Source organism: Podarcis muralis, chromosome 14 (genome assembly GCF_964188315.1).
Source record: "Podarcis muralis chromosome 14, rPodMur119.hap1.1, whole genome shotgun sequence".
NCBI classification, from domain to species: Eukaryota; Metazoa; Chordata; class Lepidosauria; order Squamata; family Lacertidae; genus Podarcis; species Podarcis muralis.
The window spans coordinates 7638916-7666907 of record NC_135668.1 but is presented as its reverse complement, the minus strand read 5'-3'; the positions used below and the strand labels follow the sequence as shown (position 1 = coordinate 7666907).

At 48.4% G+C, this 27992-nt stretch overlaps 1 protein-coding gene across 3 annotated transcripts; it reads left to right on the top strand.

Annotated features, from left to right (window-relative positions):
- HEXA (hexosaminidase subunit alpha) lies at nt 1–27905 on the top strand. Of its 3 annotated transcripts, none has more exons than XM_077918455.1 (14): nt 1–292; nt 2568–2663; nt 4333–4398; nt 4684–4730; nt 5365–5475; nt 8323–8424; nt 10312–10444; nt 13413–13597; nt 14727–14809; nt 16178–16250; nt 18819–18999; nt 19824–19914; nt 20990–21094; nt 25177–27905. In XM_077918455.1, the coding sequence occupies exons 1-14, from the start codon at nt 61–63 to the stop codon at nt 25238–25240; spliced, it is 1569 nt and encodes a 522-aa protein (XP_077774581.1). In that variant the 5' UTR covers nt 1–60; the 3' UTR covers nt 25241–27905. The 3 variants fall into 3 exon arrangements, with proteins under 3 accessions (XP_077774581.1, XP_077774582.1, XP_028562209.2); XM_028706376.2 differs by having other exon boundaries at nt 2–292; nt 13413–13593; nt 14723–14809; XM_077918456.1 differs by lacking the exons at nt 20990–21094; nt 25177–27905 and having other exon boundaries at nt 13413–13593; nt 14723–14809; nt 19824–19918.
- The last annotated feature ends 87 nt before the right edge of the window (nt 27906–27992 follow it).

Sequence of the window (27992 nt, the reverse complement as noted above, 5' to 3'; positions counted from 1 at the left end):
CCTCCCGCTGCGCCGCATCCTCCGCTCGGTGGCGCTTCTCCGCGCGCTCGGCTGGCGACCATGGCGGCGCTCCGTTGCGCGCTGCTCTCCCTGCTCGCCGCCGCCGCCGCTGCCGTGTGGCCGCAGCCGCAGTCGCTGCTCCAGGCTGCCCAGGGCGGCTGCCGCCTCCGAGCCGGGAGCTTCCGCTTCGGCTATGCCGACTCGTCGGCCGTGGGGCCCGGCTGCTCGGTGCTGGACGAGGCGTTCCGACGTTACTGGGCACTGCTTTTCCTTCCCGGACTGGAAGACGCAGGTCAGGCGGGGTTGGGGGGCTAAGGGTGATTTTCAAGGAGAAGCAGCGCTCTTCTTTCATATCTGCACGCTTTGCCTTCCCGGACGGGGCTTGCGGGATTTGATCGCCGAGGGGAACTCTGCGCATGCCCAGAGACACGCCGCTTCCTCCCTTCCAAGCTGGGGAACTGAAAGCTCCGAGCGTGGCCGAGTCTGACCCCTGTTTGTAGAAAGCATTGCATCCAGCGGTTTTATTTCAGTTTTAAAACTGTGAAAAGTATGCAAAGGATTTTATTTGTACTCATTCTGATAAACTAAATATTATGGTACGAGGTGCTGCTGCTGTTTGGGATGTGTGTATGTGTAGGGGGAAAAAGTATCAACACAGTCATGTGCATTATTTTAAAATGTACCACTACACTAATAATGCTGTTGTCCAAAATAATGCAAGTAATGTTTATTTAGTTGCATTTCTAATACCTTTTATCTTATTTTTTATTTTATTATTTTATTATTTATATTATTATTTTATTATTTATTATTTTATTTTATTTTTAATACCCAGGACCCTCTGTAGGCCACGCCCCTTCACAGTCCCTGCTTTGCACCCTCCTTGCATTGTTGTTGCTGTTTGACTCAAATGAGTCCTTGAACTCTGGTTGCACCTCTTGCAATAAATTGGGTGTATGTGTGTAGCAACTAGCCTGGTATACAAAGGTCAATTTTATATTTCTTGCTCTTCCTGCATTAGCCTCTAGCCCAGCTAGAACGTGGATCATTATTTGCCTTCTGAACAACCTCAGGGCAATGTACCCTAAAGATAATGCAAAACAGTTAAAAGCACAAAAACAGCAAAGGTGATTCAAATAGAAGTAGAGCCATACAAAGCAGTCATTCGTAGTAAAGACCCATGTATGCAGTGGGGGAAACTTGTTGGAACAAAAATACCTCCAGTTGTTTCTGGAATGTATGCAGGTAGTAGTGGACACCTGTCATATCATTTGACAATGACACCTGCCAGAAGATCTCAGGATGTTTGAACGAGCAGCATCAAACGCCACGGACAGGAGGTTTCTTTTATTTCAGATAATAAATTGCATGGACAAGCAAAAGAAAAATGTGAATTAAAAACTCATAAATCTATGCCTAATGCCCATAGTCTTTATTATCTTATTGCAATTCAGTTTTATATTGTATCATCATCGGGAGAGGTTTCCTTCCTCTCTTTGCTCCCCTTCAGAAAGGGAGTGGTTGGGCGCCTCCATCTTGGGTGTGGCAAAAGGGGTTTGGGGGCAAGTAGCGCGCGGTTTGTGGCAAGAGTTTGCTAGAGAAGAATAACAATTAATTTCTCTTACCTGCGCATCTATCACTATTTTTTAAAAAAATCTTAAAATTTCTTGCAAGACTGCATGGAGCAAAACATTCATAGTCATCAGTTTGTCTGACTAAGTTCATGTGATTTCCCTTCCCAACAAACACACACTTTGAGGGCCAATTACTAACTGCTATTAAATGCTCCAACTACCACACAATTGCACTCATTTCACACGCTAGCAAGGTTATGCTTAAAATTCTACAAGGAAGGCTCAAGCAGTATGTGGACCGAGAACTCCCAGAAGTGCAAGCTGGATTTAGAAGAGGCAGAGGAACCAAATTGCAAACATGCGCTGGATTATGGAGAAAGCTAGAGAGTTCCAGAAAGACATCTACTTCTGCTTCATGGACTATGCAAAAGCCTTTTGACTGTGTCGACCACAGCAAACTATGACTGTAGCCTTATGAGGCTTTGCCCTCGGGTGAGAAAAATATTGCGCCCGGGAAAGGGAGAATGGGAGTCAACAGACACTCAAGGAATAGTTTCGGAGAAAAGCTTTATTTCTACCATCCATGAACTGGTAGAAGGAGCAAGTGTGATAGTTCACAAACAAGCACGGGTTCACAGTCATTTGCACAGAGCATATATTCCCCTTCCAGTTCCCTCCCCTTTCTCCTCCTTTTCAAAAGTCCTGCCCCATGTGTTTCCTGAGCATGTACCGAAAGCTCCTATCTTTGGGACTATTGGACTCTTCCCAGAAAGGGGGTGAGAACGGTTCAGTGTGTCCAACATATGTTTCTTTTCTCTTGATACAATGGTCACCATATTCTCAGCCCTAACAATAATTTTCATAATATTATAGGGGGGGGGGGAATAAGTGTAATCGTTCCCCAAATTCATTGACAGGTGCTTCCTGTGCTAGCAGAGACAATGATTTATCTTTCATTTGTTCTTTCTTTCTTGCTTCAATTGTGTTTCGCAGGGAACGCCCACTCTGAGGACCCCTGTAATGAGCTTCTTGTGAGTGTCGCCGAGCCAGGGTGTGATGGCTACCCTTCGCTGGACTCCTCAGAGAGCTGTAAGTGTCTTAGCACCACCTCCAGAGCTGTGGGGGCTACTGTGTTTGGGCAACTGTGCTCGAGAGCTGCTTCAGTGCAGCTGGAAAGTATTGCAAGCAGGTATTGGTGGCGCTGTGGTCTAAACCACTGAGCCTCTTGTGCTTGCCGATCAGAAGGTCAGCAGTTCAAATCCCCGCCACAGGGTGTGCTCCCGTTGCTCTGTCCCTGCTCCTGCCAACCTAGCAGTTCGAAAGCATGCCAGTGCAAGTAGATAAATAGGTGTCGCTGTGGTGGGAAGGTAAATGGCGTTTCTGTACTCTCTGGTTTCCGTCACGGTGTTCCGTTGCGCCAGAAGCAGTTCAGTCCTGTTGGCCGCGTGACTCGGAAAGCTGTCTGTGGACAAACACCGTCTCCCTCAGCCTGAAAGCGAGATGAGCAACCCCATAGTCACCACTGACTGGACTTAACCCCACCTTTACCTTTTGTAACAGGCATCGCTCACTGAATGCTGAATTAGGGTATGTTTGTTTATTTCAGAGACTGCCCTATGTACTTTAGGAAGAATAAGAGCAGGGGAGGTCAAACGGAGACCCTCTAGATATGACTGAACTTTTCATCTCATTGCTGACCTCTGGCCATGCGGGTTGGGGTGAATAGGAGCTGAAGTGCCAGACACCTCAAGGGCACCAGGTTGGGGAAGGCTGGCCAAATTGATGGGAGTGAATTTTTGTTGCTGCTGCTGAACATTTGGGAGTCAGGAACCCTTTCTAGGCTGCTGATAATCACATTATAGATCCCTTATTTGCCTTCTGCTGACCCCTGCTATAAACCTAGAAGAACAGACTTGTTATCTATCCGAGGTTCCCTATATCAGCGGCGTAGCGTGGGTTGTCAGCACCCGGGGCAAGGCAAGTAATTTGCGCCCCCTAACCCCTAACCTGCCGCCGCTGCCAGCTTCTTCTTGCTGCTGCCTGGGCTGGGGTATTTACGGTAAGGTAGCCATGGCGGCGGCAGCGGGTCCGTGTCAGGTGATCTGAGGCGAGTTGCCGCTGGCGCTGCCGCCCAAACGACGCCGCTTGCCCAGAGGAGGAGGAGGGCAGAGAGGCAAGGAAAATGCAACATGGCCCAGCAGCTGCAGCGGCGGCGGCGGCAGCAGCAGCAGCGGGGCTGTGAGGAGGGCTGCCTGGCGCGCCCTCCGCGGCCCTGACGCGCGGGGACCGCGGCGAGCGCTGAGAGCCGCTGCCAGCTCGTCGGTTCCGTGGCACATGGGGCTCTGCTACAGCCTGTGCCCGAGGCTCTTCGGCGACTCCGGAGGCGGCGAGCGCCCCCCCCCCCGATGTTGCGCCCGGTGCGGCCGCCCCCCCTGCACCCCGACGCTACACCACTGCCCTATATACAGTCATACCTTGGGTTACAGCTGCTTCAGGTTGCGTTTTTTCAGGTTGCGCACCACCAAAACCCAGAAGTACCGGAACAGGTTACTTCCGAGTTTTGGCAGTCGCACATGCGCAGAAGTGGCGGATTGCAACCCGCGTGTGCGCAGACGTGGGTTGCGAATGCTGCCGGTTGCGAACATGCATCTCAACACGGATCACGTTCGCAACCCGAGCGTCCACTGTACTGGCATAATTCTGAGAGAGGCTACATTTTAAGAAGTCCTAACAACTCTTTTGTTTGATGCTCTTTCAGATAAGCTGACCGTTTCAGAAGAGCAGATGCTTCTGACAGCACAAACTGTATGGGGAGCTCTCAGGGGTAAGGCAACTGAGCTTTCCCACGGTCCCTCTTCCTGGGTCTGTATAAGCAGAAGGTCCATAGCTCAGTAGCTGAGCATTTGCTTTGCATGCTGCAGGTCACAGGTTCAATCCCTGGCTTCTTCAGGTAGAGAGAGAGACTCCCTGCTTGAAATCCTGGAGAGCCACTCCCAGCTGGCTGAGCTCAATGGGCAAATGGGTCGACGCAGTAGAAGACAACTTTCTACGCTCCCATGTTTTGTTTTTAAACCATGTACATTTAAGTTGATCTTGCCTTGTTCCACAGGGCTGGAGACCTTCAGCCAACTCGCCTGGCGAGACGATTATGGGGCGGTGAGTGAATATGGATCTTCCGTGGTTGGTGATGTTGACGTAATGCATCTGGTTGGCCACTGTGAAAACATGAAGGACCACTGGCCTGATCCTGCAGGCTCTCCTTTCTCTGCACTGGAATCACAGAACATCTGAATTACAGCCCATGGGATATTCTTCCCCACCTCTACCCACAGTGAGGCTCAGCAGGGCCAGCTGAAAAAACGGCTGCAGAGGCTAAGTTCAAGAATGCCCAGTTCCTGAGTAAAAAGGGTTGCATTTCACTCCCACCATGCCCTCTGCCAGCTGTCATTCTTTCCCTCAGCCAAGGGATTTGAGATGACAGGGCAGAGGAAGTAGCTGCTAACTTCTGCTTTTGGGGTGTTTGATTGGACTAATCCAGCAAATACCATTTATTTTCAGGGCATGCCTGTCAGACTTGCAAACCTGGAGCAGCTGCCCCATACCAGGCAGAAGGCCCATGCTCAGATGTGATGAGAGATGTGAACCAAAAACATTGGGTGGGGGTGGAAGGAAGCATCAGGTTTGGGGAAGGCTGCAGTAGTAAAAACTGGCCTGGGCCCTGGGGGTGCTCTGTGCCATCGAAGGGTTTTGGAGACTCTCCTGACTGTCGTTCATCTTCTCCCCTGCACAGTTCCACATAAACAAGACAGATGTAGTCGACTTTCCCCGCTTTCCTCACCGAGGTCTGCTGCTTGATACGTCACGCCATTACTTGCCTTTGAGAGCAATTCTGGAGACACTGGTATGTGAATTTGGCTTAGTGTCGCTAGTCTTTCTGGAAAACTCACGAGTCTGGTTCAGATGATCATCCGAATCAGAAGTGTAGAAACTGTGGTCCTCCAGATTTTTCTGCTCTATTGCTGACATTTATTAGCAATAATCAGAAAACCCTTTTTGGACTTTTTTATGTGTGTAGCTTGTCCACTTCTCCCAGAGCTTCTCGGGGGAGCACCCCCCCCAGCCCCAAAGAGCAAAGAAGCCAAGACAGCGAGCGGGATCCATTCCGCTCGCTGTCTTGGCTTCTGCCATAGCCACGCAACCTCTCCAGCTGGGAGCTAAACCTCTTCTAAAGAAGAAGCCAAGGCAGCGAGCACAATCCATCCCGCTCGCTGCCTTGGCTTCCTCTTTAGCCTTGCACAGCGGGATGGATCGCGCCCGCTACCCACCGGGGCTGGACTAGATGACTCCTGGGGTTCCCTTCCAATCCTGCAATTCTATGACCTCAGAAGGTGTTGGGGGTCTCCACCACGAGGCTTTTAAGCAGTGGTTGGGGGACCATCTGCCTGGCGTTCTTTAGCTGTGATTCCTACATTGTGAGGGGGCTGGGCTAGATGACCCTCGGGTGGCCCTCCCAACTCTTTACAGTCCTACAATTCTGCAGCAGGAGATCCACAGCCACTTCATGCAATGTCCACTCCCAATTTTCATTGGAGAGACATGTGGCTTCAGTGTCTAGGTAGGTACCCCGCTACCTGCCACTCTTCCCCCACCCCACTTAAGCCGAGGGAATACCTGCCCAGAGAAGCTCCCAGGTGAGGCAAGGGTTAAGATCTACCTCTGGTAAATGGCTTTGTATCCTCCCCTCTTTCCCTTTTCTCTTCTTCTTCTATGCTATTTCCTTCTTTTGTGTTTTGTTTAATCTGTTTTTATTGTATACTAAAATAAAAGCTGCAAAGTTTCCTTTTTTATAATATCCCCCCCTCCAAACTAAAACGTTAATCTAGATAAAAACACTGATCCAGAGGAAAAGAAGGGGGTGGAGAAAGGAAGAAAAAAGAAAAAGAGGTAGAGATAGAGAGATTTTTAAAAAGTTGGCTTCTTTAGCCTTGCGCAGCCTCCCACGGCTGGAGAGGCTGCGCAAGGCTAAAGAGGAAGCCAAGGAAGTGAGCGGGATGGATCGCGCTCGCTGCCTTGGCTTCCTCTTTAGCCTTGCGCAGCCTCCCCCGGCTGGAAAGGTTGCGCAAGGCTTTTCTACGAGGAGGGAGAAGGGACTGACTGGCCACGTCAGTCCCTTCTCCCTCCTGGGGAAAAGCCCACAAGAGCTGCGCGAAACTTGTGTGCGGCTCTTGGGGGCTTTTCCTGCCTGCCTCCCCCCCTACATTCGCTTCATAGGGGGACGCACAGACTTTTCCCCTTAGTTTTTAAGACGGAAAAAGTGCGTCCTATGGAGCGAAAAATCCGGTACTCCTGAAACGGGCCGAGATCCACTTGCCATGATCTCTGCAGGCCTAATATAGTGCAACAGGGTCCTGCAATTCCGCAGTAATCCCAGTTTTAGCCTGAAGAATGAGAAGGGGTTAAAACTGGGAGGAAATGCACATGGACTGGAATGACCCCATCAGGGCAGGAAGTGGATCTGCTTTTTAAAAAAAGTGCAGAACCCTGCTATCTCTCTTTAGAAATCTGCTTCTGACTGCTGTGACTGTTGACTCCTCCCTCACCCACAGGCACTGCTGCATTTATACATGTTGTGTCTGGCAGCAAATTGTCTTGTGACGTAGCGCTCAGCACCAGAGGAAAAGGTCTAGGATGTTCCTTTTCTGCAATGTTTAGGATTAATTGCATCCAGGGGTTTATATATGGCATAAAACGTAAAAAGGAAGGGAGGGAGGATTAACAAACGAAACAGAACCCCTGAGAAAGCCTGGGCAAACTAAAGCAGTTTTGCGTGGTCCTGAAAAGAAAATGCAGGTTTCGCCAGGCAAACCTGCCTGCGAAGGGAATTCCAGTGGCAGGGGCCACAACTGAATAGGCTCTGGCTTTAGCTGCCTGCTTCGCTTTGGAAGACTTGTGGGACTGGATAAAGCATAACGTGGAGCCTCTGAAATCTCTCTGAATAATCTTAGTAATTGTAATAATTTATATATGAATGTGGGACGTGGGTGGCGCTGTGGGTTAAACCACAGAGCCTAGGACTTGCCGATCAGAAGGTTGGCGGTTCGAATCCCCACGACGGGGTGAGCTCCCTTTGCTCGGTCCCTGCTCCTGCCCGCCTAGCAGTTCGAAAGCACGTCAAAGTGCAAGTAGATAAATAGGTACCACTCCGGCGGGAAGGCAAATGGCGTTTCCGTGCGCTGCTGTGGTTCGCCAGAAGCGGCTTAGTCATGCTGCCCACATGACCCGGAAGCTGTACGCCGGCTCCCTCGGCCAGTAAAGCGAGATGAGCGTCACAACCCCAGAGTTGGCCACGACTGGACCTAATGGTCAGGGGTCCCTTTACCTTTACCTTTTATATATGAATGTAGACCATGTTGGAGTAGAAAGGTGATTTCAGGCATGGTTCATGCAGGGATGGGGAACCTGTCGCCTTCCAGATTTCGCTGAACTCCCATCTCCTGTTGGTCCTTGCCAGCATGCCCTTTGGTCAGGGGTGATGGGTACTTCGGTCCAACCCCATCTGGAGGGATCCGGGTTCTCCCCATCCCTAGATTTGTGGGTGGGGAAGACGTCCAGTGACAAACAGCACCCAGGGTACATCTCATTTTGGGACCCCATGTGAGCTCTGCAGGGCTGCTTCTTGAGAAAGCCAGCCAGCAGCTGTTGCTAATAAATTTCTCAGGACTGTGTGTGCTGCTCTCCAATTCCCTAGGATGCCATGGCCTATAACAAATTCAACGTGTTCCACTGGCACATTGTGGACGACCCATCCTTTCCGTACGAGAGCGTGACATTCCCAGATCTCAGCCAAAAGGTAAGTCAGCACAAGGAGTTTACCAAATAATCCCTTAAGGACTTGGCAAGGGATTTGTACATGACCTCCCTCCTCACCCCTGCTTTTGTTTAGGAAATTCCTGGGAATACAGTGTTTGTGTTGAAACCTAATGCTTGTGCCCTTCTGGAAAACTGCAGCGTTGCATGCATCTGAAGTATACAGTGGTACCTCGGGTTACATACGCTTCAGGTTACATACGCTTCAGGGTACAGACTCCGCTAACCCAGAAATACTACCTCGGGTTAAGAACTTTGCTTCAGGCTGAGAACAGAAATCGTGCTCCAGTGGTGCGGCGGCAGTGGGAGGCCCCATTAGCTAAAGTGGTGCTTCAGGTTAAGAACAGTTTCAGTTTAAGAACAGACCCCCAGAATGAATTAAGTACTTAACCTGAGGTACCACTGTATTTCCTATCTTGTCCTGGTGTTGTTTGCTCATTGGGAAACTGCCTTTCTGGGGCTGGGGTCAAGGTTCGGCTTGGTCAAGCATGTGTTGTGTGTCCATATCTTAGCAGGAGACCCATGGATGAGCTCCCTGGACCTGCTCCTCCTCCTATAGAAGCATGGGATCATAGTTGGAAGGGACCCTGGGGGTCATGTAGTTCCAACAATCTGCAGTGCAGGAGTCTCATCCAAAGCATCCATGACAGATGGCCATCCAAACTCTGCTTAAAAACCTCTAATGAAGGAGAGTCCACAACCTCCTGAGGGAGAGCGTTCCACTGTCAAACAACTCTGTCACCCCATTGAAACAGGCTTGTCCACCTGCCTTTTATCTGGACCTCCTAAATCATGGTGGCAATCAGGAGGAGTGGTAGATGCCACTGCCTCCTTGCTTACTGGCTCTCTGCCTGACAAGGAAAGCAAGTGGTAGACAAAATCTAAAGGTGAAGGACCCCTGGACGGTTAAGTCCAGTCCAAGGCAACTATGGGGTGTGGCGCTCATCTCGCTTCGGGCTGAGAGAGCTGGCGCTTGTCCACAGATAGCTTTCTGGGCCATGTGGCCAGCATGACTAAACCGCTTCTGGCACAACGGAACACTGTGACGGCACATGGAATGCCGTTTACTTTCCTGCCATAGCGGTACCTATTTATCTACTTGCACTGGCGTGCTTTCGAACTGCTAGGTTGTCAGGAGCTGGGACAGAGCAACAGGAGCTCGCCCTGTCCCGGGGATTTGAACTGCCAACCTTCCGATCAGCAAGCCCAAGAGGCTCAGTGGTTTAGACCACAGCACCACCGGCACCCCTTTTTTAAAAGTAGGTGGTAGCAATGAGGAAGAGGAGCAGCCTGAACAGCTGGTGAAAATGGCAGTGAAGGTACAGACTCCTAGAAGGAGGGTGTCTTTCCCAAAGAGTCTCCAAAGCCCGGAGTTGGCGCTATGCTTGTCTTTCTTTAAACTTTTGAGGGTGAGCAATATCTCTGCCAGGCTGAAGGCCCCATCTGCACTATACATTTATAGTGGCATCATACCACTTTAAACAGTACTGCCCCCCCCAAACATGGGAACTGTAGTTTTTCCAGGGTGCAGAGAATTGTTGGGAGACTCACATTATCTTCACAGAGCTACAGTTCCCAAAGTTCTCTGGGAAAGAGGGATTGTTTGCTAAACCACTCTAGGAATTGTAGCTCCGAGAGGGGACTAGGGGGTCTCCTAGGAATTCTTAGCACACTTAACAAACTACACATCCCAGGATCCTTTGGGGGAAGCCATGACTCTTTAAAGTTGCATGATACTGCTTTAAATGTATAGTGCAGATGGACTAGGTGAGAATTTTGAATAATCCACTTCTCTTAGGGACTCCAGTCTAGACACAATTTTAACAAGACTTGTAGGGCAGTAAGATGTTGTGACTTTGTGCCTTTCCAGGGAGCCTTCCACCCTACCACCCATGTGTACACCGCCAGAGATGTGAAGACAGTGATTGAGTATGCCCGGCTGCGTGGGATCAGGGTGATTTCCGAATTTGACACGCCTGGCCATACTCTCTCGTGGGGTCCAGGTAAGAGCTGGCCTGGAGCGACCAGCTGAATGGCGTACTTAGTGGTTCCTGGAGCCAATGTATATTCTGAGTCTAGAGTTAGGACCTGAACACAAACGAAAACCACCTGGCTGAAAGAGGTGTGCTACATGTGTAGCTCTTTGAGCCAGGTGCTTATATGACTCTTTCAGTGTGTAAATCTAATGTATTTAACATTATATGTAACATCTACAGTGGTGCCTCGCAAGACGAAATTAATCTGTTCTGTGAGTCTCTTCATCTTGCGGTTTTTTCGTCTTGCAAAGCGCGGCTATTAGTGGCTATTAGCGGCTATTAACGGCTTAGCAGCTTTAAGAAAAAGGAAACAAACTCACAAGCACTCGCAAGACGTTTCGTCTTGCGAAGCAAGCCCATAGAGAAATTCGTCTTGCGGAACGACTCAAAAAACGGAAAACCCTTTCGTCTAGGGAGTTTTTCGTCTTGCGAGGCATTCGTCTTGCGGGGCACCACTGTAATTCCTTAAAAATCAGCATTGGCACACCACAGGGATGTGTGCTAAGTCCCTACCTGTATTCATTGTATACATACGATTGTGTATCATCTGACCCGTCTACTGCAATTATTAAGTTTGCAGATGACACCACCATAATGAGTTTAATAACAGGTGGAGATGAATCAGTGTATAGAGGGGAGGTCCAAAAAAATCTACATGGTGCCTAGGGAACAACTTGCACCTTAATATCAGCAAGACAAAGGAGATGGTGTTGGACTTTCAGAGGAAGAGAGGAGAACTAGCCCCGCTGTACATCGGGGAGGGCTGTGTGGAGAGAGTCTCTTCCTTTAAATTCCTAGGAGTTTATCTCAGTGAAGACCTTACTTGGAAAATCAATACAACCCAGGTGGTTAAGAAAGCCCAACAGAGACTGCATCTCCTCTGAGTATTGCGAAAGAACGATGTCAATCAACATTTGATGATCTCCTTCTACTGGTCCACAATAGAAAGTGTCCATTCATACTGCATCAGGGTGTGGTACGCTGGTTTGACATCATCTGATAGGAAGTGCCTACAGAGGGTGTTGAATACAGCACAGGATATTATGGGCTGTCCCGTGAATCCGCTGGATGAAATAGCGGAAGAACGTTGCCTCAGGAGAGTAAGGAAAATTTTCAGGGATCATTCACACCCTGGCTGGCACTTTCTTGATCTCCTGCCCTCAGGCAGAAGATTTAGAAGCATGATTAGTTGCACCAACAGGGTAAAGAACAGCTTCTATCCGTGGGCTGTTAGGCTGCTGAATGAAAAGATAACAACAGGGCAACTGACTTTTGGGTTTGGTGGGTGTGCGTCAGTAAACGAGGGGAATTAAGACTAAGAGAGCTGAGTGGGGGGTGCTTGTGTAATCTCACTGTATACAAGTTGTACAAGTGACAATAAAGTATTTCAATTTCAATTAAATGTTCAGCAGTTAACAGGCAAGCTGCCCAGCGGGATGATGGTCCTTCCAAGGTGCCTTGATTTGTGTGTTCCATGCGTACTTGGGAAGCAGGAAGAACTTTCTTCCATATTGCTAGAATGCATGAATGTAGGGATAGGAAACCTGTGATGCCTCAAATGCTGGACTCTGAATGCCCACCAGCTTCGTGCAGCGTGGCCAGGGGGCAGGTCTGATGGGAGCTGCGTATCATTGTGGTTTGACCCACTTGTTTGTCATGTAGAGCAGGGCTAAGGGATACCGTATTTTTCACTCTATAAGACGCACCAGACCACAAGACACACCTAGTTTTTGGAGGAGGAAAACAAGAAAAAAAAATATTCTGAATCTCAGAAGCCAGAACAGCAAGAGGGATTGCTGCGCAGTGAAAGCAGCAATCCCTCTTGCTGTTCTGGTTTTCTGGGATAGCTGTGCAGCCTGCATTCGCTCCATAAGACGCACACACATTTCCCCTTACTTTTTAGGAGGGAAAAAGTGAGTCTTATAGAGCAAAAAATACGGTATATTTTGGCTATGTAGATCAGCTCCTAGTCTCCCAGGCCAAATTTGAAAGTTGGGCCAAGCCACTCACCTGTCGATCACCTGACGACACAACAAAGCCCTGAAGTCAGGAGTTCGGAGCAGCACTCAGAACTTCCAGAAAGGCCATTGTGGAGTTTCAGAGCACTTGAGGCCTCAGCTTTGCCACCTGCCAGCTGATGGGCAGTAGAGCTGCTGCCCACTTTCCCTTGCCAATGCACAACCAAGAGTGCACTTTAAGGCTCCAGATCAAACACTGGCAACCTCACATAGGAAATCAGGTGTGAAAGAGGATGGGCACAGTTTGGGGTTAACAGCCCCGCGGGTCAAATTTGAACCCCTGGTGGGCCAGGTTTAGCCTGTGGACCAGAGTTCCCCAACCCTGCAGTAGAACACTGAATGTTTTAGGCTGCCATCCTAACCCCATTCCTGGGAGCAGGCCCCATTGAATTCAATAGGGCTTCCTTCTGAGTATCATCAAAACAGAATCATAGAGTTAGATGGGACCCCATGGATCATCTAGTCCAACACTCTGCGATGCAGGAATATGCAGCTGGCCCATACAGGGATCAAACGCGCAACCAACTGAGCTAACTGGCAGGTATATAGATTCAGGTAGGTAGCCGTGTTGGTCTGACGCAGTCGAAATAAAAATAAAAAATTGTCCAGTAGCACCTTAGGGACCAACTACGTTTGTACTGGGTACTGTATAAGCTTTCGTGTGCATGCACACTTCTTCAGATATATAAACATGGTTAGGATTGGGCTGTTAGTGAATTGTAACTTTCTGCATGCTATTCTTAGCTTTACAAGTCTTTCCATTGGGTCCCTTTTGGCAAAGGGGACCAGTGCGTCATCTTCTAGGGCCACCCATGCAGAGCTTGCTTTTTTCTTTTGTCCACTGCTCCATGTGTTTAAGCAGACTCCCTGCCACCCCAATCCAACCCCTGCCTTTGTTTGTTTTTTCCTCATCTTAGGCATCCCAGGCTTGTTGACTCCCTGCTATGTGGGCCCAAATCCCTCCGGAAGCTACGGGCCAGTCAACCCCATCCTCAATAGTACTTACCAGTTCATGGCCAAGTTTTTTGCCGAAGTCAGTTCTGTGTTTCCAGACTTCTACATTCACCTGGGAGGAGATGAGGTTGACTTCACATGCTGGCAAGTCTTGATTTCTTGGAGGGATCTGGAGTGGGAGTGACAGGGAGGTGGGGGAAGGAGAGAAGCTGGCTAGTTTCAGTGACCTGTGTCTTCTGGGATAATAGTTTTGTTGTACATGTACAGCTTTCTTGTTGTGAACCATAAGTGTTTCTTCTCTTCTCTCCTCTGCGCGCGCTCTCTCTCTCTCTCTCTCTCTCTCACTCACTCACACACACACACACACACACACACACACACAGTTTTCTTGGGAGATGTTGTGAATCTTTCAAAAACTCCTCCACCCATCGTCAGAATTGCTGAAACTCTGTTTGGTCCTCCCTTTCTGACCTCCCTATCCCATAAAATTGACTAGATAAATGCATCCATGCAAGCAACAAATCAATGACTCATATTTTTAATATGTAATTGGCTGATTGTGTTATGCCAAAAGAACAACAAGTCATAAAACAAGCGCAATATATTTACATGTGTATCAGATACAGTCTCCCTTTCCATCTCTGTTACTTTCCATCAGACTACATATCCGGAGCATTTTAATTATAGATATCCACAAGAAAGGCAGATTTTCCTGACCAGTAGGCATGCTCTGCCCATTGTTTTCAGGTTTCTTCCTGTCATCTGGAGTGGCTAGAATCACAGAGAGATATAGTTGGCAGGGACCCCAAGTGTCATCCAGTCCAACCCCCTGCAATGCAGGAATCTCAACGAAAGCATCCATGACAGGTGGCCACCCAACCTCTGCTTAGAAATCTCCAAGGAAGGAGAGTCCACAACCTCCTAGGGGAGTCCGTTCCACTGTCAAATAGCTCATACTGTCAGAAAGTTCTTCCTGATGTTTCATCAGAAACTCCTTTCTTGTAACTTGAAGCTGTCCTACCCTCTGGAGCAAATCATGCTTGCTTAAAAAAGAAATCAAAATCAAAAGGGATTCTGCTAAAAGAAAGGGAGGATTCTACTTTGTATACTGCAGTTCATTGTGATTATGTAGTAAATCACCCGATGTGTGCAGGATGAGAGGCCCGTTCTTGTTTTTATTTTTGTTGAGCCTCGGAGAAAGCCATCATTCAGAGCCTTTGGTGGGTGCTACCTGTTCTGTGGTTCTAATCTGGCTCATCTCCTTACCATACAGGAAGTCCAATCCAGATGTCCAGGCGTTTATGCAGAAGATGGGGTTTGGCGAAGACTATACCAAGCTGGAATCATTCTACATCCAGAGGTAAGGACCGTTGCTCTCAGTTGCTCAGGGGCTTTCACAGAGCAAGAGCTGTAGGGACTGCTGCCAGATGTTGGAAGATCACCCCAGTCTTCCAGGTGATGCTTCTTGTACAGGTGCATTCCTCTGCTTTTAGCCTGCCCAGGGAAACGTAAATAAAAAAATACTTGCAGAGACTATCAAAACTCTGATCTTCCACCACCTCTCCAAATCTCAAGATATTTACAGGGAAAGTCCTTTTTGGTTTTGCCCCTTTCTTGAACTGTTTGGAGAACTGTACCAAGTTAGGTTGCAATTCTATACACGCTTATCTGGGAGTAAGCCCCACTGAAGTCAGTGGAAGCTACTTCTGAGTATCTGGGACTGGCTAGTAGCACTTGAGCCTCTTCTTTCTCTCTCCCCCAGTTGCTTTGGCTTTCGGTACAGTCCCTGGAATGTAACCCCCATGTAAGTTGTGGGCTTACTGTGTAGTTCTCCAATAGGAGACTATGGTTACCACTTTTAGAACAAACCATGGTTTGAAGTTAATAGCCTGACATGTTCCAAAGCTGGCGATTACAGTTTTTCAGTTGGATCAGGTGGGCAACCTGTTAATTAATTGCAGCTCATGCAAAATAAGGAGCAAAGGTGCTCTGTGGACTCATTCATATCTTGGTTTATTAAGCTAAGATATGACTATCCAAGCCAGCTTTTTGAGTTGGGAGTGCAAATGAAGGAACACAGGAAGGTGCCTTATCCTGGGCCAGTGTTCCGTTGAGCGTCCATCAAGGCTGCGAACAGCTGCACTGTTGTGGCGTCCAGTCTGCTTCTACTGTGCCAATCTGCTTCTCCCAGTTAGTGCAGAGTATCTTGAGCAGCAGTGTGCCTGTGCGGAAGGAATCTCAGCCATGCAGTAAAACTCTCGTACAGCAGCTTCCTCTATTCTACGAAGCTTTATTGTACAGCATCAAAACAACAAATCAGCCAGGAGAGAGCGGAGACATGATGCTTCGCCTATCGCAGCCAAAACAGAAAGTAAAAATGTTCACATCACAAAGTACAATACCCGTATGCAAACACACCCCCAGTGACAGGACGTCATTCCCCTTGAGCTGTTAACTCTGTAAGCTCTGGGTATCCTCCCAGTCAGACCATTGGTCCATCTAGCTCAGTGCTGTCTTACACTGACTGGCAGCAGCTCTCCAGGTTTTCAGAGAAGAACCATTCCTCGCCCTACCTGCAGAAGCTGAGGACCTTCTGCATGGAAAACAGATGCTCTGGCACTGAGCTATGGCCCTTCCAGGTACTTTGCCTGGAATATAGGCAAAGTAGGAATAAATGGGAAGGATGGGAAACACCTCCTTTTTTCAGTAGTTCTTTCTCTTTACTCAGGCTGCTGGATATAGTCTCCTCCTACAACAAAGGCTACGCGGTATGGCAGGAAGTTTTTGATAACGAAGTGAAGGTGAGAAGGCCTTTAGGTGAATTTCCAGGTGCTGTGTCCTATTCACAACTTTTTCTCCCCTCCACCAACCAATATATGGATCTGCTTCTTGCATGGTGCAGCAGAAATTCTTCTCCCCCCCCTCGCCCCCCACTCCTGCCTTCTCTTTTATGTGGACAGCTGGGCAAAAGTCATGGTAGCAAGATCTGTTAGCGGAGCAATTGCAATGTAGGAAGAACGTTTGCGTAACAGTGGATCCCTATGCCCCTCTCCCCACCAAATGCTGCTGAGCAGGAGTGTCGTTGAATTTGCAACCTTCCCACATACAGTGGTACCTCTGGTTGCGAGTGGGATCTGTGCCGGAGCCCCGTTTGCAACATGAGCAGAACGCAACCTGCATCTGCGTGTTCGTGGGTTGCAATTCGCTGCTTCTGTGCATGTATGTGACATCATTTTGCACATCTGCACATGCGTGAGTAGCGAAACCCAGAAGTAACCCTTTCCGGTACTTCTGGGTCGCCGCGGGACGTGTCCTGAAAGAACCTAACATGAAGCGGATGTAACAAGAGTTATGACTGTATTCCTTCTCAAGGCAAAGTACCTGGAAGGGCCGTAGCTCAATGGTAGAGCATCTGATTTGCATGCAGAAGGTCCCAAGGTCTATCCTCAGCATCTACAGGTGGGAAAGGGTGTAGCTTGGAGGGGTGTGTGGCCTGGGGAGGGTCCCAAGGGCAAGGTAGAGGGGCCTGGAGGGCTGCATTTGACCCCTGGATCAGAGGTTCCTTACCTCTGGGCTGGGTCAAGGTCGCAAAATTAAGTTCCTGAGAGGCCAGAATAAGAGCCATTTCCCCATTGGCGCATCCCCACTGTGGCTGCACCAAGCCTGGGCTTCTGGCTGGACTGCTGTATCAAAGTGCATCACTTAGGGATGAATGAATCTTTCATCACCTACAAGTCTCATCTTGGCCTTGCTGCCTGGGACCAATGGCACCTAGAGGGGCACTGATTCCTTAACCCAGGGCCTGCATGAGTTGGCAGCCAGCAGAGCTGAGAGAATATCACAAAAGGTGTGCTTGATCTCATGCGCTGCTTGGCTCTTTCTAGCTGCTACTCGTCTGCAATGCTCTTCTCTTCCTCCCCTCTTCCAAAGCCGCTTTGCATTTCTGACCCACCTTTTGTTCTCTTTAAGCACTAAGCTGTTCTGCTCTTGCTCTAAAGAGGAATAGGTTGCCACTCTCTTTCCCGTTCAGGCTGTTCCTGTATCACAAGAGTGCCTGGAACATTGAGCTTTGCATGTAGCCTGTGTGTGTTTGGTCCCTTTGGCTCGCCGCCTTCTTGTTTTGTGTTCTCATTTTGTATTTTTCTGTGGTGAACTGCCCTGGGATCTCTGGATGAAGGACAGCATGCAAATATTAATATTAGGAATATTAGTAATACAGTGGTACCTCTGGATGCAAACAGGATCCGTTCCGGAGCCCTGTCCGCATCCTGAAGCAAATGTAACACGCGACTGCACGGGTCGCGTTTCGCCGCTTCCGCGCATGTGCATGACGTCATTTTGAGCGTCTGCGCATGCGCGAGCAGCGCAACCCGGAAGTAACATGTTCCGTTACTTCCGGGTCACCGCGGAGCGCAACCCGAAAACGCTCAACCTGAAGCGTATTCATCCCGAGGTATGACTGTAATAATAATAATAATAATAATAATTCATACATCTGAGCAAATCAATGTAAGCATATCAATCACATGGTACGTCTGATTAAGCACATGCTACACATCTGATGAATGGTGGTCCTGGGATGTCCTGGGGTGTGCGTGAGGGTTGGGGTGGGGATTTAGTCAGAATCATGGTGGTGGGGAAAGGGTTATCCCCTCTCTGGTTTCCTTATTTTTTCCCCTAATTTATTACTATTATCATTTTAATTTATGCATTGCTTCCCATGGAACATGTCAAAGTGATTTACAATACAATAAAGACATATATAAAACACAAAAAAATAAGACATTGTCCAGTAGCACCTATAGACTTAAGTTTGTTCTGGTATAAGCTTTCGTGTGCATGCACACTTCTTCAGATACGGATGGACTTCCATTTCATGCAGCTCAATGTGGTGCCCTCCATGATTCTAGATTCAGGCAGGTAGCCGTGTTGGTCTGACACAGTCGGAATAAAAATTAAAAATTGTCCAGTAGCACCTTATAGACCAACTAAATTTGTTCTGGTAATAAGCTTTCGTGTGCGTGCACACTTCTTCAGATACCACATATATAAAATATATATAAACATATCAGATACATAAAACAGTTGCAGATATAAAAAGTGGTCGAAACCATTGCATATAAAAAGCAACAAGAAAGAAAGCAACTCTGCAGGTTGGAACAACAACAGCACCTGCTCATAAATTCAGTTCCAAGTCCGGTGCAGATACCAGCTGGGATAAAGATCTCCATTTAGAATGGCTGTAATTCACGTGGCGTCACTGTTGCGGCTTCCCATGATTCCATGGCCGCCCTGCTGTCTTAACTGAACACTGGGCCCTTCCCTGGTCTCTGGTCTCTGATGTGCTTACTTGCTTCTCTTTTGGGCAGGTGAAGCCTGATACCCTAATACACGTGTGGAGAGAGAATGCGGGGACATACCAAGCAGAGATGGCTCGCGTCACCAAAGCCGGCTACCGGGCTCTTCTTTCTGCCCCCTGGTATCTTAACCACATCTCTTATGGACAGGATTGGATGGCGGTTCACCAGGTGGAGCCATTGGCATTTGAAGGTACGTTCTTGGTGTTGGCTTTCCTGCCATCTCGGGTGCTGTGAGGCAGAGAGGTTGTGAGTCACCAGGCCCGCAGGGTGTCAGCCCTTGCATGTGAAGCCCTAAATGGCTTGTGACCCAACCACCTAAGAGCGCTTCCCTGAGTCTTGACCCCCTCAGGCCCTATGATTGGCAGGGGAGGCCTCCTAGTGGTGGCACGACTTGGTGTTGCCTTATTGGCACAGAACTGGGGCAGGGCCTTCTTGGTGGTGGCTCCCCATTTGTGGAATGCCCTCCCTCATGTGGTGCATCTCTCTCATCATCAGGAGGTAGTTAAAGGTATTCTGGTTCACCCAGGCAATTTCTTCTTATTATTATTTATTAAAGATTTTATTGATTTACAAAAGTGTGTGCAATGTCTCTCTCTCGTATTTTTTTTCCATGTAACATTTTTACAAATCAGTTTCATTTGTTGAGACATTAGGAAGAAAAGGGGGAAAGAGGTGGAGGGGCGGGAGATGGGTGGGGGTGCGGTCGGGTGGCGATGTTTCTATTTTACTTACTATATGTAGGGTCTGGTGTCAGCGTCGCTTTTGCAGGTTCTCTGCTGTTCACTTGTGTTCCTTTGGTGGTGAGAGAGGTTGGGGTTGGCCTAGGGTGTGGCTGTTCATTTGGGGTTGGCTGCGATGGTCTTTGTTTTCATATCTGAGAGGGGTGGGTGGGAGGTTCACCCAGGCAATTGAAATTAATGGTTGTGAGAGTATGTGACTGTTTTTAGATGTTGTTAATGTTTTAGATGTTACTGTTTTAAATACATTCTTTTGAAGAATACATCTTGTTGACAGGCAGCCCAGAACAGAAGAAGCTGGTGATTGGAGGAGAGGCCTGCATGTGGGGGGAATATGTGGATGTGACAAACTTAACCCCAAGACTCTGGTAAGATCAGCGGTCACTAAACCAGGCCACACCTTGTCTTGTAGGGGCACATTTTCTGACGGAGGTCCTCCTTGAGCTCATTTGCCTGGTTGGAATGTGTCCTTGACGCCTCTGGCTTCCCAGGAGGAGAGAGGTTTGCCGACGATACTAAGTTGGTTCACAGTTGTTAAAATACCAAAAAAAGAGATAGCGACGAGATGCAAAAGGACCTCTCCAAACACGTTTGGGCATTAAAATGGCAAATGTAATTCAGTGTAAACAAGTGTAAGGTAAAGGTAAAGGGACCCCTGATTGTTAGGTCCAGCCACGGACGACTCTGGGGTTGAGGCGCTCATCTCGCTTTATTGGCTGAGGGAGCCGGCGTACAGCTTCTGGGTCATGTGGGCAGCATGACTAAGCCGCTTCTGGCGAACCAGAGCAGCGCACGGTAACACCATTTACTCTGGCCTATCCCCCCTAAAAAAAGCTTTACAACTCTTGGCAATCTCTCCCCCCCCCCATTTTCTTAATTTTGAGTCCCCCAAAACAGGGGGCATCTTATACATGGGTGTGTGTGTGTGTGTGTGTGTGTGTGTGTGTGTTATACATGGAAAAATTTGTTAAGTCTCCTCCTGCCCTGCCCACATGACTAGGCCTTTGCAATTAAGCCCCTGCAGAGGATTTTTTTCCATTTGCTCTTAATATGTGTAGAGGAGATTCTTTTCTTGCCATTATATCTTGTCTGCCTATTTCTATTTTTATTTTACTTCTGGATTGTGGTGGCCTCTGGCTTTAAGGCTTAAATGCCGTGATTGCAATGGAGGAGGCGGCCTCCTTCGTGCTACCAGATCCATCATTGTGTTCGCTGGATTGATTTCTGTCCTGGACACGGAATGAAGAAGCAAATAGTGACAATTTCCGCTCCTGTTTCCGTTTTGGTCAGAATTCTCACGTTCCAAGCAAGCGTGCCATTCCTTAAGCTTAACCCAGGAGCCTCTCTCGCCAGGTTTCAGTGCTTGCTCCTCAGCTGTGACTTATTTTCACCAGCCCTGTCATAGTTTCTGACATGAGGGCTGTGCTGTTTTATTTCCTCAAGGCCTAGAGCTGGGGCTGTAGCAGAGAGACTCTGGAGCAACGCAACGGTCCGAGACCTGCAGGATGCATATAGGAGGCTGGGAGACTTCCGGTGCACCCTCCTCAGGTAAAACTCTCTGCTGGGTCCTCTGAAAAGTTTCGTTTGTACCCGTGGCTCTCAAGAACGGACGTGCAATGTGACCGTTGCATTAGCCATGGAGAGTGAAAAGGGCCAGACGAACCTGTGAGCTGTAGCTGGATATGCAAAGGCCTTTGTGCTTGATGTCCTGAGATTTCCATGCACCTCAGGCAGCAATCCTGCACCCTGGGGTGGGGAACTGGATCTGGCCATCTGTCAGTCACCGACTATGACACCAGGCAACCTGCTTTGGTCCCTGCACTGTTTGAAATCAAACCGTGTGGGTAAAAGCACAGTACATTGCAAACCTTAGCAACCAGCTGATTGTCAACGCTTGCAGAGCATAGATCAGTGGTGCCAGCAAACCTGCTTTGGGCCAAGCCCCACCTGTAACTGCCTTGCTCCTCGTATTTTATGCCAGGCGCAGGGCAGGTGGGCATGGCTTGGCCGATAAGGTTGGCGCAGTCTTGTGTGCCAGTTAGTGAGACTGGGCAGACCTTGTTAAGCTGCTGTCCATTCTTGACTGGGATTGATAGAATTACAGAGTTGGAAGGGACCTGAGGATCCTCTAGTCCAGGGGTCGGCAACCTAAGGCCCATGGGCCACAAGCGGCCCACGGGGGTCGTTTAACCGGCCTATGAGCCACCCCCCAAACCGAGCCACCCGCTCGGCGAGTCCCCATGCACTGCACTAGACCAGTACAGCACAGCGCGGGGACTCGCTTCCACGTCACTGGAAATTGAATCTGCGCATGCGCATACACCAAAAATCACATCTGCGCAGACACAGACGCTGGAAATTGCAGGCATGTGGGCACGATCCAGCCCACAGAGGGATCTGCGCTGGAGTGAACTGGCCCAGGCGAGGTAAACCTTGCCGATCCCTACTCTAGTCCAACCCCCTGCAATGCAGGAATATGCAGCTGTCCCATACGGGGATCGAACCTGCAACCTTGGCGTTATTAGCACCAACTGAGCTATTCAAACTTAAAAATGGGAAGCGTAATGCTGGTGGTCAACAAAAGCGGTTTAAAGACTCTCTCAAGGCAAATGTTTAAAAATGTAGTATAAACACCGACAACTGGGAAACACTGGCCTGCGAACGCTCCAGTTGGAGAACAGCCTTTTCCAAAGGTGTTATGGACTTTGAAGATGCTTGAACTCAGGACGCAAGGGAGAAGCGTGCTAAGAGGAAGGCATGCTTGGCACATCCACACCATTATCAACTCCCACCCAGAAACCTATGTCCCCACTGTGGAAGGACGTGTGGATCCAGAATTGGCCTCCACAGTCACTTACAGACTCACCGTTAAGACCATGTTCATGGAAAACAATCTTACTCAGCTACAAGGGATCGCCAAAGAAGAAGCAGCAGCTCTAACCAACTGAGCTACCCAGGGAGTAAGTCCCATTCATTTAAGTGGGACTTACTTCTGAGCAAGCGGGCATAGTGCAGTGTTACCATGGTTCCCGAACTCTCTTTGCACAGTGAAAGAAAACTAGAGATTTGCTAGAACAGAGCAAAGGCTCACATAATCAGTTTCCAGCTAATTGCCTCCGGGAAGCCCACAATATCATTCAATATTTGGACATGTAGGCTCAATTTATTTATCAGCCACAACTAATAAGAACATAAGAGCAGATAAGAAATTGCAAGAGGGGAGAGTGGCTCCTTTGCTCGGATCCTACTCGCAGGTTTCCCACAGGTATCTGGGAATGTTGTGCTTTCTGACAGCGGCCAACGAGATGCTTCTAGGATACCCCCAAGCTAGGGCGTGAAAGCTCCTTGCCCCCATATCGATTGGTTTTCAGAGTAGGCTGCCTCTGAACTTTCCCCCTCTTAACGCAAGCAGCTGTCAGTTGCTAAAAGGAGATCTCCATGTACCAAGGAATGGCTGCTGTTAGTTTAGAGCAGCTGTGGCTCTGCAGCTGTGGCTGGACTCCTGATCCCATCTTCCCTGGTCCTTGGCTATTCTGGCCAGGAGCTGATGGGACCAGGAGTCCAACAACATCCGAGGAGCCCCAGTCCTTCCCACCCTTGCTTTTCAGAGACTGGAGCAATAAAAGATAGACAAAATTAAAGCTCAGTTGGTTAGAGCATGGTGCAAGGTTGCAGGTTCAGTCCCCGTAAGGGACAGCTGCATATTCCTCCTGCATTGCAGGGGGTTGGACTAGATGACCCTCAGGGTCCCTTTCAGCTTTACAGTTCTGTGATTCAGTGACTCACCGGAATCCAAGTAAGGCATGTTTTCCGGCACATGTTCTCAGAATTCCCTCATCTCTCTGTGGATTGACAGATGGTTTAAAAAAGGCGTGAGGGGTGTCTTCAGAACGCTGTTAGTATGCAGTATGCTGACGTGTTTTAATTTCTTTTTGCACAGTGTTGATTGCATTTGTCCTTTGAATGTTTTTCGATCTCTTTGACGCTTATGGATCATTTTAAATGTTCTTAATTTTTTGGTAAACTGCTTAGAAGCTACAGTGGTACCTCGGGTTAAGTACTTACCGTATTTTTCGCTCTATAACACGCACCTGACCATAACACGCACATTGTTTTTAGAGGAGGAAAACAAGGGAAAAAACATTCTGAATGAAACAGTGGATGTATCATTTTTGTGCTTCATGCTGTGGCCACAGACATGTGATCTGATGGTGAATTTGGGGTGACCCAATGCAAAAATCCTGAGAATTCCTGTGGATCCATGCTTTGTAACCACGTTTTTGCACCATTGTGGCCCCAGGCAACAGTGGGTGCGTGATTTTTTGGGTGCAGGCTGTAGCCATGGACATGCTATGTGATCTGATGGTGAATTTGGGGTGACCCAATGCAAAGAGCCTGAGGATCCATGTGGATCCATGCTTTTTAACCACGTTTTTGCACCATTGCAGCCCCAGGCAACAGTGGGTGCGTGATTTTTTTGGTGCAGGCTGTAGCCATGGACATGCTATGTGATCTGATGGTGAATTTGGGGTGACCCAATGCAAAGATCCTGAGGATCTATGTGGATCCATGCTTTTTAACCACGTTTTTGCACCATTGCAGCCCCAGGCAACAGTGGGTGCGTGATTTTTTTGGTGCAGGCTGTAGCCATGGACATGCTATGTGATCTGATGGTGAATTTGGGGTGACCCAATGCAAAGATCCTGAGGATCCATGTGGATCCATGCTTTGTAACCACATTTTAAGTGGGGAGCGAAGGAAAAACAAAGAAGGGACATGAGAGGGGTGTGCAGAGAAGCAGCTGGCTAAGAATGCTGGAGAGGGATAACGGGTGGGAGGAAAGAAAGGCAAAAGTCCCCCCCCAAGCCAGCCATCTCTCTCTCTCTCTCTCTCTCTCTCTCTCTCCCTCCCTCCCTCCCCCCTCTCTCTCCCTCCCCCCCTCTCTCCCTCTCCCTCCCCCCCCTCTCCCTCTCCCTCCCCCACTCTCTCTCCCTCTCCCCCAGCAGCACCGGAGCACAGAGAGGAATTAGAAAGAACGACACTCTGCTTGCCTGGAGGGGAGGGGCTTTCCCTGCTCTTTGTTCCGTTTGAGCAAACACAGCAACGAAACAGAGGAGGGTGGGCAGTAAGACCCTGAGGCAGAATGCAGGAAAGCAACCACTTCCTCTTTTCAGGTTTCCCTTCTCCGTGACTCGCGATTTGACTTTTGCTTGATTTTTTGGCTCCAGGGACCACACATTCGCTCTATAACACGCACAGACATTTCCCCTTCCTTTTTAGGAGAAAAAATCTGCGTGTTATAGAGGGAAAAATACGGTAATTCGTTCTGGAGGTCTGTTCTTAATCTGAAACTGTTCTTAACCTGAAGCAACACTTTAGCTAATGGGGCCTCCTGCTGCCGCTGCACGATTTCTGTTCTCATCCTGAAGCAAAGTTCTTAACCCAAGGTACTATTTCTGGGTTAGTGGAGTCTAACCTGAAGCGTATGTAACCCGAGGTACCACTGTATATGTAAATATTGTGAAATGAAAAAACAAAAGCACATCTTCATTGAACATACTTAATTTTTGTTCTGTTTGTAAAGCAGTGTGATCTTCCATTGATATGCTTTTTCTTCTTCTTTGTTGCAGACGAGGAATCCGGGCAGAGCCACTGTTTACAGGATACTGTGACTATGAATACAATGCCTTTTGACTTCTACACCCTCGTCCTGTTCTCTGCCATATCAGTATGACCATTGTAGGCATGGAGAGGGTAGCACTGATTTAGTACTATTTTCAATAAAAGGGGAAATCAATCCACCATTGATCTTGGGTCTTAGCAAAAAAGCCACACCACTTAAAATAAGAATGATAATAAAAATCAGTTAAACAGACCTAGAGGTCTACTGGACTCTATGCATATTATGTGTGAATGTTGTGGGGGGGGGGGTCTGAACACCCTCCACCAACCCCCCCAAAAAACAACAACCCCCCTGCCCAAGAATGATGGCAGAGGCAAGGATGGCCCACAGGGGATATCTGCCCAAGCCCCCACCAAAAATAATAATTCTAGAGCTGTCACATCACAAAGAGAGCATCCCTATCTTTACAACAGGCACTGAGTCCCCCTACAGTTCTTTGTACTTTTTCCAGGGCCTAAAAAACACTGTTATACTCTGGGTTTTTGGCTACGTCACAAGTCAATGGTGGTTGTTCCTCGCTGCCCTCCGCGGGCAGCGGGGAGGTTCAGGCAGGGGAAAGCCAGGATTTATGAGGTAAAAATCCTGACACTGTTCCCCAGTGGGGTCTGCGGAGCTCACTGCACCCTGCTCAAGCCCATGTATGCCAACTTGAAAGGCAGAACAGGTGCGACCTGGGAGTGTGTCCCTGCCATAGACGAGCCTCCATCTCCGACATGATTTCCGGTTGGTTCTTCCATAATTTGGACAATTGGCATTAATTAAGAGGCACTCCTGGACGGATATATGCTAATAGGCTGCAGTCAGCTGCCAAAAGGACTATACTTACCTGGCAGGGGAGATACCATGATCACAAAAGGACTGGGCTTGGCTCTTTGAAGGTACAGTGGTGCCCCGCAAGACGAATGCCTCGCAAGACGAAAAACTCGCTAGACGAAAGGGTTTTCTGTTTTTTGAGTCGTTCCGCAAGACGAATTTCCCTATGGGCTTGCTTCGCAAGACGAAACGTCTTGCGAGTTTGTTTCCTTTTTCTTAAAGCCACTAAGCCGTTAATAGCCGCTAAGCCGCTAATAGTCGTGCTACGCAAGATAAAAAAACCGCAAGACGAAGAGACTCGCGGAACGGATTAATTTCGTCTTGCGAGGCACCACTGTATCTGAATGTTTTCTTTGAAGCTTGAGAACCCTTACAACAGCCGGGAAAGGAAGGGGGAAGACAAGGTGCTTTGTGCTTTCATTTGGTTTTCTCTCTTCTTGTCCTCCCCTGCAAAATGAAAGAGACTTGTGTAGCCACGACTATGTTATTCTGTCTGTCACCGTGGAAAAGAGGGGAGAGGCTTTAGATTTATGCTCAGCAAGGAATTTAACAATGTTTTGTTATGCCCTTCTCCCTCGACCGAGGTGGAATGGACTTTATTTAAAATTATATTTGGATTGAACCAGGAGTGTTATGGAGCAATGCAGAGCAAGGAGAATGAATGGCTGCCGAATACAGTCATATCTCAGGTTACGAACGCTGCGGGTTGCGGACCGCGCTGAACCTGGAAGTACCAGAACGGGCATGTGCGCAGAAGCACAAAATGACATCATGCACAGAAGTGCTGAATTGCGTCATGCGCAAATGCAGACGCGGTGCTCCAGGCTACGAATGCTGCGGGTTGCAAACGTGCCTCCCGCACAGATCACATTCGCAACCGGAGGTATGACTGTAGATCCAGCAAGAGGCTGAATTTGAGAAAAGATTATGTTTATAACTGTGTCGCAAGGAAGAACTCCAGAGCAGAATTTTAATGGCAGAGACTGGACATGTTTCTCTGTGAGTTATTTATGGCCGTAGCCCATATGCTAGTTGGTGAACAGTGGAAGGAATGGAATGAGACTTTGTACCATCCAGATAAACACTGCAAATAACTGAATAATGGAAGATAGTAATTAATTATCCCAGCACACCAGGTCCAAAACAGCAATGTATATGAAGGACTACACACGTGAAATGGATTTTATATTTATAAGATGTAGCAGAGGAGCTGTTTGTAAGGTGGTAAAATGCAGTCACCTGCAAGAATGATGTAACGGCTGTTACCGGAAAAATCCGAGGGCTCCCTTGGACAAAAAGTAAAGACACCAACCAGAGTAAATTGGAGCAAATCAGCAGCTTGTAGGCTTGGCCTTTATTGAACTGTTGCAACAGGGTGTTCCCCTCACTTGCAGGAGAGAGGAAAAGACACAGAAAATGGTGTGCAAGACCTTATAAAAGCTTTTGAAATTCCCATCCTCTAGGTCAAGCCCACCCCCAGAAACATCATGCATACATTACAGAAAGGAGGGGTTGAGGGAGGAGTTGTGGTGGTAACCTGAGTGTCCTGTCACCTGGCTGGTTCCCTTCTACCCCTCCCCATGAGTCATTTTGTGAAGACGAAAGGTAGTCACAGTTTCCTGCCCCCTGAGGGAAGATCTGATCATTGTCCTTTGTTTCAGTCCATGCTGAATCCACTCCCATATGCAAGTTCTTTGTGATCTTGATTGTCTTCTGTCTGGGATCATCAGGGTTGGCATAGCAACTGGGCAGGGCTCCTATGGATGTGCTGGTATGGTGAAGGGATTATGGTGCCCTGTATCAAACCTTCCCCATTTTGTGGTCTTTCCTTCATGGAGTAAAATAAAAGTGGAACAGTGCAAATCCGATGTATGGTTGATTTTCTATGAATTTATAACAGGTGTAGCGTATGTAGTGTGTTGAGTGTGAGTGTGTGTGTGAAGTTTGTAC

Coding starts and splice junctions, on each gene's coding strand:
- HEXA (XM_077918455.1), top strand. CDS start 61: ATGGCGGCGCTCCGTTGCGCGCTGCTCTCCCTGCTCGCCGCCGCCGCC. Junction 4,399..4,683: donor TGTATGGGGAGCTCTCAGGG/GTAAGGCAACTG, acceptor CTTGTTCCACAG/GGCTGGAGACCTTCAGCCAA. Junction 4,731..5,364: donor GGCGAGACGATTATGGGGCG/GTGAGTGAATAT, acceptor TCCCCTGCACAG/TTCCACATAAACAAGACAGA.